The sequence below is a fragment of the Nanorana parkeri genome, unplaced genomic scaffold (assembly GCF_000935625.1).
Source record: "Nanorana parkeri isolate BGI_ZX_2015 unplaced genomic scaffold, ASM93562v1 scaffold749, whole genome shotgun sequence".
Taxonomy (NCBI): domain Eukaryota; kingdom Metazoa; phylum Chordata; class Amphibia; order Anura; family Dicroglossidae; genus Nanorana; species Nanorana parkeri.
The window spans coordinates 323,555-335,832 of NW_017307017.1; the positions used below are offsets into that span (position 1 = coordinate 323,555).

The 12,278-nt window shown below is 42.1% G+C and overlaps 1 protein-coding gene across 1 annotated transcript in view; it reads right to left on the reverse strand.

Annotated features, from left to right (window-relative positions):
* The window catches only part of CHKB (choline kinase beta), a 35,089-nt gene extending 34,682 nt beyond the window's left edge, over window positions 1–407 (reverse strand). Inside the window, exon 1 of the mRNA XM_018564412.1 lies at window positions 43–407. Within this exon, the coding sequence (XP_018419914.1) occupies window positions 43–407 (365 nt within the window). The remainder of the gene's footprint in view (window positions 1–42) is intronic.
* Window positions 408–12,278: the final 11,871 nt, after the last annotated feature.

Here is a 12,278-nt window from a genome sequence, read left to right on the forward strand (position 1 = left end):
TGTTGGAAGCCTTCATTCCTGGGTATGGCTGCAGATATTTACCTGACCACAGACACCCTCATGTGCTGGGGCTGGATGCTGGTCCAGGCTCCTCTCAGGTACTCTTTGCACAATATGAAGGCTCTCCTGCGCAGGTCAGTGCTGAGCTCCAGTCTTTTCCCTCCTGGTGACAGGTGCTCCACTGCAGGCTTTGGATGTCCCACTGACTTCTCCTGGTTGGGTGATGGGCAGGGTGAAGCCATTAGGGCACCATCCTCACGTGGGGGCTCCTCCATGGACTTCTGCTTCTGGTCAGTATGTTCTTCCGACTGACTGACAAATGGTTCCTGTTCAATGGTCCCTTCCTCCGGACCAGATCCTTCCACCTCATCTCTTGTGCATTTATCGGTGCCCCCTACACAATGCATGCCGCCACCTTCAACCTACACACATGGAATCACAGCTCCCAGCAGCTAGTCGCTGCCGTGGCTTCCAAGGTGACTACTGCCGGCCGGGCGGCTCTAATGAGCGCTGTGTAAGGGCGACACCGGCTCAGGCTCAGGCTGCTGACTCTCTGTCATGCAGACAGAATAATATAATGCCAGCTGGACTAACTGACAGCTAGCCTCGCCAATCGGAGCGAGGGACACACAAGCCTTCCAGCAGCCAATCACACACTCCCCACACAGACTGCGACGCCTTCCTGAACAGCAGCCAACAGCACAGACTGGAAGCTCTCTGTGTCACTGGCTTACGTTAAAAACGCACATTTCTGGCAATAGCCTAATGTACAGTATACTATGGAAGACGCCCGGGATAAGGCTGTACACTTATTCTATTATGGAACCACCAATTTGGAAAGAATATGAGGATGATAAAACAGTCTCCGTGTACGATAAACCCGGAATTGAAGACATTATGCTGAGGGGAGCATTTAGCTCTGGTGAGGGCCTGGAACCTAATTCCCGCTCTGTGATTCGTCAGACACTCTACGGCCGCGTGTTCGTGCGTTGAGTGGCGGGAGTATTTAACACGTGTGGGTGAGTATATGTCGGTTGTGACTGCTCTGTCCTATGTTATTCCAATTGGGTGTTGGCTTAATGGTCAGCATTTATTCTTTGCAGTCCCTAGCCTTTTTGCCCGGGGGGCATGCCTTTCTTATCTGGGTTATCTCATGTTACATGCTGGGTCTTACACTGCTTCCTTCCTCGCTTCAGTTATCAGGAGTTAGCTGTCTTTTCCAAGTTCAGAGAGCTGACCCCTTAGGCCTAGGAACTGATAGGCATTTTTCAGGCTAAAGCTGACCTTACACTATACAAATTTTGGCCAGTTCTGGATGATTTATACATTTTAATGTACCCCGTTCACACCTGTGCATGGCACAACGCACAAAATAATAAAATAAACGCGATATTTTGGGCAACTGCACGTATGTTAAAATGTGCATGTTTTTGCTCCGAGCTGCAATCAATACGTGATGTGTGAACGGAGCTTAAGGGCACGCGCCAGGTTCCTCCTCCATCAGCATCACGTCTGTCCTTCTGAGTAGACCTTTGCAGTGTTTGCACTGATAGTATTATATTGTTTAACCCCTTAATGACAGCCCTTTTTTTTCTTCATTTTTTTTGCACCCATATTATATTCCCCATTTTTAGGCCTGAAAATGACTTAAAACCCCCAAACATATATTTTCTGAAAGCCAAGACCCTATAGAATAAAATGGGGGCAGTTGCAAATTTTTATGTTGCACGATATAAGCGCAACTCCTTATCAAACCCCCAAATTTAGTGAAAAATGCCCCCAAAACAATTAAAATACCGATTTTGTAAGTATAATATAAAAGATAAGGTTACAACAAGTAAATAGATACCCAACATGCCCAGGTTAGAAATTGTGTGCATCCGTGAAACCGACAAAATTCAGTACCCCAAAAAGTCCATAGACGACGCTTTAAAAGCCCCCCAAGTCATCGGTTTAGAGATACCCAAAAATACTGGCCCTAGAATTATTGCTCTCACTCCGGTGTGCGTGGCGATACCCAACATGTGTAGCGTGTTCGTGGTTTTCATATGTAGGCACACCCGACGCATGTTTACGCGAAGGTGCGCATGTTCGCCGGGAACTTTAACACATTTTAAAAAATTATTTTTACATTTATTTTATCTAATGCAATTGTTAAAAACTTGTTTTTTTTTTAACTTTAATTGCTATCACATAGGGGGATAGCAGATGGTGGTGACATGTACTCTTTTTAAGGTGATGCTGGGGGTCCAAAAGACCCATAGTGTCACCTTTACACTCTCAATAAGCTATTGAAGTGCAGATCGCACTTCAATAGCTTATAGCTGGGCTTCAGGAGTAGGGTTGCCACCTTTTCTTCAAGCGAAACCCGAACACTCAAGCGACGCACGGAAATTTTTTGGGGAGAATGAGTGGGGGCTTATTCATATGTAAATAGCGCTGCCCATTCCTATGTAAATATCCCAGTTGAGACTATTTTCAATGGGGGTCGGTAACTCCTATTTTAATTTTGGTTGCCCCAAGTCTGCCTGACATCTTGTGTCCGGGTTTCTGCTGCCATGAAACCCGGACACAGCATTCAAAACCCGAACTGTCCGGGTGAATCCTGGACAGGTGGCAACCCTATTCAGGAGCCCAGCACTGACAGCTATGGGACTGGAAGTGATCCAATCTGCCTGTAGGAGGGGCAACGGAGCCCGGGAAACACGGCGGGGATGTCGGGCGGGAGGGACCCCTTCTCTGGCCCGTAGAAGCAATCTGGCGGCAGCTCGGTCAAGGCAAGGCCTAGGCAAAAAATATTTTGCTAAAATAGTGAGTCCATCCCACTGTCTTCAGGTGCAAAGCATTGTCACAACATGACTTGTAGTCCCAAGATAAGAACTGGGGGGCTAAATAGATTCTTTTAGAAGACACAGGAAGTGTGCAGAGGATACAGGACAAGGTCAACAGGTTTTGTTTACACTTAAAAATCAGATATAACAAAATGCATTCAATTGGATATATTTAACAGACCAAAATGGAGCAAATAGAAGTTCATTGTTAGGGTTTACATATGCCTTAAGATCAAAACATGCCTGTTTGGTACAACTGCTACTCGGCCTGTTCTTCATAGATCTTATTGGAAAACCTATCTATTGAAAGTCTGCAGAAAGACAGAATCTCCACTAGGGCCCAGACATCCCAACTCTCCCGGATGCTCCGTAGAGTCTCCTGCTGTTAGATAGAGCTCCCGGCCGCCCGGGAGAGAAACATTTTCTCCCGGAAAGGTTACTCTGCTATATCTAGCAGAGTAAACCTTTTCCTACGATCTTGTTTTTTGTTTTTCTGACATCGAGGCTACCGGCCGCCGTCAGTCAGAGAGAAAAAAACAGCATAGGACTGAAAAGCTAGATTGCTATTGGCTATTTCACTTTGCAATAGCAGACTAGCTATTGCACCCGCCCAGTGCTGCTGCAATCAGCAGAGGGGGGACCTAAAGTTCTCCATCAGGTCCTCTTCTAGTGATTGACAGCAGCAGAGGGTGAGTGAGGCTTGTTGGAGAACGCAGAACCACACCACATAGCCTTCTGGGTTCAGACACGTCATAGTTCTGGGTTCAGTTGGCTCACTGATCCGAGGTCTGAAGTGGAGGATATAAACATATTGGTGAGGATGAGAAGGGGGCTTTTAGATTGAGGTATTCTTATCTTTTAATTCTAGCTTTTGCTGAAGTCAGTGCCCTATGATTGTAGAGGGTATAGCATCCAGGCGTTCCATAATGGCACGGAAACTGATTTGCAGATTGTCAGTTACTTGCAGGCACAACAAGATGCCTTCATTACAGCTGTATTGCTGTCTTAACTCCTTTTTAAACCAGGGGTAGCTAACCTCCGGCCCTCCAGGTGTGATTAAACTACAAATCCCATGATGCATCTCTCTTCGGGAGTCGTGGCTGTGAGAATCTTGCAATGCCTCATGGGATTTGTAGTTCCACCAAAGCTGGAGGGCCGGAGGTTTGCTACCGCTGTTTTAAACCCTGTCAGATTCACTTTAAGCAGTGTTTTTCATATATTCTATATTTGAGTGGACAAATTAATATGGGATTTAGGAGTCGGTCTGTCCAATCCAAAAGCCAGCAGGATTTTTAAGGAGCCAGCTCCATTAACAACAACTAAAGATGCCTCAAATATTTGGTGTCCGCTGTAATTAGGAGCATCGGCTACCTGGCTCCTGGGATTTGTCCAGCCCTGTTCTATATTATTATTAGTCTGGTTAGGACATATGTATTTTGCATTTTAGACTTCGTAAATAAAGGGTAAGTTCACGTTCTCATAAAATGTGAGAAAATGAACATACTGACACCACCTTTCATGACCCCCACTGTGCATACCTTTGCGCTGCCCCCGCCAGCCGGTGCTCAGTCCCTACACCACACTTCAGCCCTGCACTGAGCATTCATCATAGTGTTCGCAAATGGCAAGCCCTCATTGGTCAACATGGTCACATAAACATGCTAACCAATGAGAAGTGGTTCTTGCTTCTGAGACTTGGCTCAGAAGCACTTTGGTCACTGTAGTCATGTGACAATGCTGGCCAATGAGCACTTGTGAGGAGTATGCTGAATGCTTTATTATTTATGTTATGTTGCAGCCTGATAATACAGTTGTTTAGCTTTTCTTTTTTTTCCCCAATCTACACTCAGTACCCCATGATGACAAGGTGGAAATAGAATTTTAGAATTTTTTTGGGAATATTTAGAAAAACATTTTAGGAATGTTGCAAATGAATGAAAAAGGAAAAACTGAAATATCACAATATGACCACAAAAAAGTGTTGCCCATTTTGTATAATGTACTTCTACTCCTGGCCCCTGGTTTTGCATTTTGAACATAACTTTGGTGTAAATACATGTGTATGCAGAATGTAAATTAAGGAACTCCAGAATCACTACCTGGTTTTCGCTTTCCAGTATAAGATGCCTCGAAACGTGGAAGTGAAAGCCAAAATTGATAACTGGGAACATATCCTTCAGGTGTGCAAAGAGCTAAGCAAGAGCAGTGGAGAACAGATCTCCCAAAGAGACATTTTCTTCAACACCCCCCAAGGGCGCCTCAAACTAAGGGATTTCCAGGTTTGTCTCATTTTTTTTCTTCATATAACGGTCAGTCAGTGACCTGGCTAACTAGACCCAAAACTGACTTCCATGTCCTAATCTTCAAAAAAAATCTTATACACACCTATATACACTGAGTGGCCAGATTATTATGACCACCCCATCAGTACTTCGTTGGGCCACGAGATGACTTCGCTGGGCCGCCTCGTGACTCCACGAGATGTTGAAAGGTGATGCGAGGAATCTGACACTGCACTGTTGCCCTGTTGTTGTCTTGTACCAGTCTTGCCACTCTCCGTTCTGCCCTAACATTGACTAGTCGCTGACGGCCACAATTCGCACGTTCAGACCCAGATTTTCGGCTGACAGTCCAGTCTTTAAACACTTTAACAACAGCTGCTCTTGAACATTTAACGCATTCTGCTGTTTTGCTGATACTCGCTCCATGGCTCCGAGCGCCAACAATCATCCCACGTTCAAAGGCTGTTAAATCGCGTTGTTTACCCGTATCTTCAGAAAAAAATAATTTCTACTGTCGTGGTAAACAACCTGCTTCCTTATTTATAAAGGTCTGGAACTCTAGCAACTTCAGCGCGAAATTATAGCTAATTATAGCTAATTTGCCTACAAACGTCAGGTGGTCATAATAAACTGGCCACTCAGTGTATAACATGAGTTTAAAAGTTATAAATTAAGAAGATGAACCAAAATTGATACAAAACCATTATAGTTTCCCTTTAATATCTTTAGTCTTTGTAAGGCCAGTTCAGTATCCAATAGCAGCTAATCAACAACCGTGTTATATCGTGACGTTGGTTGGTTAATGCACATCATTTTGTTTGTATCCATATTAATTAAATCAGCTCGTTTCTTGTTCTTCCTTTCTATATAGCTTTCTTCTTTTGACATTGTTAGCAGGGAAATATTGTCCAAGCTGCTCTATGGAACTGATTTATAAAGTGCCTGCCCATTTGTATAGCTGGTCAAATGATGTTTGCATCACATTACTGCCACTAGATGGAGCTGAGGAGCATAGGAAATTCACCAAGCTATACGCTGAGCTAACACTTTATAAATCAGCCTCTATTTGTTCATCTGTATTTTGTCTTCTTAAAGTCCATTTCCACCTTTGTAAGTGATTAGCATTTTTTTGTGGTAATGTAGAGGTGCAGTGATGATGTATATGTGTGCACATTTTCCTGACTCACATTTCTGGCTTTCTTCTCTTTTTTTTAATGAAGGTTTTAATGGGCTTGAAGCCTAAAAAAATTCAAAATTTTCTCAACAGGAAAATCGGTCTGACATCGGGGTGTCAGACTGTAATCAACTGCCCTCCTCCCTGTCAACCTTTGTAACATGATCAGTAACCAGACCTGCTTTGCCTTTACACACAATACACTGTCCAGGGAAGGGGGGCTGGGGGGGAGATGTACACACATTTCTTGCACAGAAGCAGACATTTACATGCGGATATGAAGAGGAAAGCTAACAAAAAATGTAAGTTTCTGTGTTCATATACATCAGCTGGATATGCCTGCTTCATTAGCACTCGGTGTACATTGCTGGCATATGTTTTTTTTAAAATACCTCTGCAAAGGTGGAAATGGGCTTTACAGCATTTGCTCTGTCAACTTTAGACTTTTTATTGTGTGTGCAGGATGGGCGTGGTCAGCTGATATATTATGAGCGTCCAGATATGCTTGGGCCAAAGTTGTCAAGTTATGCGATTTCTAATACAGCTGATCCTGCAGGACTTGAGGTAGGTACAATTCAAACTTTATTCTTTAAAAGATAACTGCGCTTTCAGGCAAAGTAGATGATGAAATCTGTATTGAAAGAAGTATGGAGGCTGCCTTTGCTGGCCTTTCTGACTTAACCTCCTGCAGCCAATCAGGCTTGCATTTTCAGGATGCCAGCAGATGCAGTTTCCTGTAAGAAAAGGTTACTTTTTTCCCACCACACTTAAAACTCACCAATCACCTTCTCACTAAAGCAAAATATCTCATTTATAATGACTTGAGGGGAGAGATCCCCCCTTTCAGAGTTCCTGGCTCATCTCTCTCTCTGCTGTGCAGTCTCGCTATTTCTATTTTAAAAATGTGACGGACACAATGCAATTCTCTAGTAAGGAGCACAGCTGGTAGGTAGCCTGTGTAACGTGAGTGCAGACATTTTGCTGTTGGAGCTCCCAAGAGATATAAGAAAGTACTGGATAATTTCCCTCGGTGTCACCTTCCAGACCAGAGATATCCAGTTTCGGTTGAATGCAAAAATCTTTTCTGGGTAGGGTAAGGTGCCCCTAAGGGAACAGTTTTAAAATTAAGATGCTTTCAACCAAGCCTAGACAAATAACAGGAACCCGGTAGCCAGTGCACTTTAAATTACAGCTGGTGCCTAATTTTAACATTTTTCTCTAGTTGTCAGTGGAGCTGGCTCCTAAAAAATAAATCCTACTGGCTCTTGGATTCAAAAGTAATTTGTCCACCCCTTAACATTAATGCATTTGTATTGCAAATTGAATTAACAGAAAATGACTAAACCAAAGGGCTCCGGCGGCCGAAGCTAGCCAAAGGATCATCCGGAGCTACGGCTGATCCTTCGGCTAGCTTTGTGAATAACCCTCTAAGTCTTGCTATAACCACCCACCCACAGAGAGGTTTGCTTACTGTATGATATATGGTGAGCTGAAGATCCTGTTCATACCAAATGTAAAAGGGATCTTGGGGATCTACTCCATATGTATGGGGCTGCCCTAAATTAGTCAAATATTAGGAAGATGTTATATAAACTTTATAAACAGTTTCTGTGTAACCTTTCTAACTGACCCTAAGATCTACTGTATATCTGAGATATTTCTTCCCAGCTTATGGTGGATAATGATACTATTCTGGATTAGAATAGAATCGACTATTGTATTCTTCATTAACATAATGATCCAAGATCATATTTATTCTTTCTGAGACCCCAGAATATTTAAAAAAAATCTGGAGCCCTTGATTAGGAACAACACGTTTATCCTTCCCAGTTTTTAGCTAAGAATGGTCACTTCATTTTTGATGGTTTATTACGTTATATCAAAATAATTTCTAGGAATAGAGCAGAGATTTGCATTTGTTACAAACTGTATTTTATTGGGGACAATATCTTCACTGGGCATACCTATTTTATTGACTGCCTAGCTCTGTGGTGCTGGTAGAGTGCACTTACATTTCTTTAATTTCACAGAGAGACAATAATTTACAACAGTCATTGATTTACCAATGTCCAGTGAAGATCAAAAAGTAGAATAGTTTTATCTCTTTTACGGCATAGTGCAAGCAGATTTAACTCCCATGTAATGTGTACCAGTACTAGATTTATGCAGAATCCAATTTCCAGTAAGGTTGCAATGAAAATAGTTGGTATGTTAATGCTATTAACATAACGCACTGCTATTTAAAGGGAATGTTCAGGAGAAAGTCTTTGTCAATTTGCAGTTGTTTAACATATAAGTTATTCATTATCCGGCAATTGCAAAGCTGCCAATTTAGTAATGGAAGGAACTGAAGAGCCCATACCCTGAGCAGCATGTTCAGTATTTAATATGAACTGAAGTCTATCATCCTTTAGCCACTTTTATTGCCTTACCCTGCAGTGATTGCGTTTAGACTCTGATTTCAATGGGGTGAAATCCGCGCGGCAATAGCAGAAAAAAGGTATATGTACCTTTTTTTGGCGATCCACAACGTGTGGCTGTTTTAGCAAAATAATGGCCCCCACAGCGCGATCAGTTCACACCTTGGCGACTCCTGCCCACGCGGCAATCCGCACAGAATCGTGCATGATTGCCACGCGATGAGGTGTAGCCTATGTGTGAACCTAGCCTAAAGGCTGATTTACGAAAGGAAGAAAAAATGTTCAGTCAGTACAGTTAAGCTGTGTTCATTTCAGTTATTCAATAATATAGGTTATTTCCTTTTTATCACTTAAGCATTCAAAATGAACACAGCTGCAATTTATTGAGTAAATGTTCTCAACTCCTGAATCGTCCCCAGTGTTTCCCTAGTAGCTGATGTGGCCATTACAGAATGATTTGTCAATTTAAGCTTCAGGCATTGCTATGTACAGTACAGGTGAAACTCGAATAATTAGAATATCGTGCAAAGTTCATTTATTTCACTAATGCAACTTAAAAGGTGAAACTAATATATGAGATAGACTCATTACATGCAAAGCAAGATAATTCAAGCTGTGATTTGTCATAATTGTGATGATTATGGCTTACAGCTCATGAAAACCCCAAGAACCCCAAATCCACAACCTCAAAAAAGTAGATTATTACATGCAATCAATAAAACAAGGATTGTACATAGAACAATATCGGACCTCTGAAAAGTACAAGCATGCATATGTACTCAGTACTTGGTTTGGGCCCCTTTTGCAGAGCTTACTGCAATTACTTTTGCATGATATTCTAATTATTCGAGTTTCACCTGTATATGGTATGTAGACACACCTACCTTTTACTTTGTGTACCTTTAATTTATTAGGATGTCCTGACCCAGGCTTTAGGAGTCCGAGGTAAAGTTGTGAAGGAACGATTTCTCTTCTTAGTAGGACAAACGAGGATTCACCTGGACCGAGTACAAGATTTAGGAGAATTTATAGAACTAGAGGTAAGGAAGTTATTCCATATTGACTAGGGATGCACCGTTACCGATACTAGTATCGGTGCCGATACCTAATATTTAGGCGAGTACTCGTCCAAATCCTCCGATGCCTAGCCCGATACTTCCTGTATCGGGCAGTGCGCCATTACACGCTGCCCGGCTTCCAGATTGGCCGGGAAGCCGGATCCATGCTCCCTCGTCACTTGTGCCACAAGCTTGAAAGTGATGGCAACCCCATGAAGGCAGCCCCAGCAGACTTGATCTGTCATTCAAGTATGCTTTGCTCCTCCTCTGGCTGCTACATAAAAGGTTATGTAGTGAAATAAGGGGAGGAGCAGAGGACCTTCGCCTGCACAGGCACTGATTTGACACTTTTAGAAAAGTAGGGGGCTCTGACATGAAAGGAGGGCTGAGACTGCTAGTAAATTGACTTCCCTGAAGCAATCAGATTTTCTAGCAAGTTCAGAGGCAAGTGAATAGAAAATGGTTTGTTGAATAGAAAAATATTGATATATAGTGATAAATTGCACAGCATGATGTAGTTCATCGTTTTCAAAATGGTAAGAGATTTAATTGATTTACGTGTACATAGTCTGCCAGGTTTACAAACAGATCTGCATTGTGTATATTTAGGTTTATCCTTGTGCCTTGTGCAAGAAATATCCAGAGGTAAAATACATATCCCATTTTTTTATACAGATCCACAAGATGATATATAGTTAATTAGGGATGTCCCGATGCCACTTTTTCAGGCCCAAGTACAAGTACATCCCCTCATGTACTTGCCGATACCAATTACCGATACTTTTTCTTAAAGGGACAGGTGACTTTAAATGATCCATAGTACAACTACATGTTATGTACTATGGATCATGGTTTAACCTATTCATGTTAGCAGTGGAAAATTGTAACTCTATTGCTGGAGTGTAGTGGAGGTGTGTGCTGTATATATGTACTACATATACATTACACACGTCCAGTACACTATAGCAATAGATTTACAGCCAGCATAGTTAATCCTATTGTAATAAGTTCTTTCTGCATTTACTAGTTTGTAACACAATAGGTATCTCATAAAGGCACAATGAACCTAAGGGATTGTCACATATAGGCTCATATTATCAGAGCTAAATAAAACCAAACCTCTTTTGCTTGATTGCTTATATCCAGACTCCTGTTAGCAAAACCTGTGCTAGTGTCAGTCATAGAACACATAAAACCTTTCTGGACCAGCAAAATCTGATATGAGCACGTGATTGGTACCTGAGAAGAAGACATTACTCTGCTTTGTATGGAACACAATCAACCACTGAGACCAGATGAGGCTACCCCTCAGGAATAACAAGACTAGACCTGGCATGTAGTGTTGTCACGTTTCTGGCTAATACCATTCATGTCAAATATACATTTGCTACCAAGTAAACATGCTGCCCTGAAACAATAAATGTGCCTACTGATCAGAGAAATCCACAACACCACACATACATTATACCTTTTAGACTAGGTCTCATTGGGTGGTGGATGCAGAAGGAGATCGTGCAGTGTCTGTGCTTGCCCAGCACTCCACTGGAAATTTACTCTTGGTGGGAGAGAGCATGTGATGTCCGGGCCAGTATTCAGCTCACCTATCATGGAAATGTGTACTAAGCTAGGTTGACACTGTTAGACCTGGGAGCTGGAAAGGGACATTCAGTAGATGGTAGATACACCTGCCAAGTGCCCACTTTTTAACTTCCTGATATCAATTCTCTTTTGCCATAAACACAATTTCTACCATTTGTGTTATTATTTAACAGTTATTTTGATGCATGTCTCTCAATGTATTTTTATGTTTTGATAGGTAGTTCTTACAGAATCCCAGACTTCACAGGATGGAGATGTTATCGCTCAACAGCTGATGAATTCCCTGGGCATTTCCCAGGAAAATCTTCTCACAGGAGCCTATATGGACTTGTTGCAGGGATGCAAAAATCCTTGAATGCACTAAATAGAAATGAAAGCCCCTTTAATGGCTTAACTAGTGATTTTGGTCACTGATAGCTTAAGATTTAACTTTCTGTTAGATGTCTCAGCTGAAATCAGTATATTGAGTTTTTTTATTGCTACATACAGTATGTATAATGTGTAGAACAAGCTATGTCAGTGAGCATCAAAATGCTCCTCATTTTTCAGCGTCTGGAGAGCTTGCTGATTGCCACATTAAAATGAATTAGGTTCAAACCTTTGTTGGAATATGAAAGTTGGTAAACAAAACCTGGAATCTTGTTGCTGCTGGGTTGCAGACATTTTTAAAGAGGAGTCCAAAGTTTAAAGTGTACCCGTACTTGTGGATGATAATATTGAGATAATTTAAGCCAACTTTCTAGAGTTGGTATTTGCATAGACCTAACCACCCCACGCATGATGGTGCTTGGGCAAGCTTTTAGGTTCCATAGACACCAAGTGCTGTAAAGTGAGGAGACATGCCTACTCTGCCTTTACCCTGGAATAGTTTGTGACGCTCTGGCAAAATAATTATTTGATTAAGGGTTCCGGCT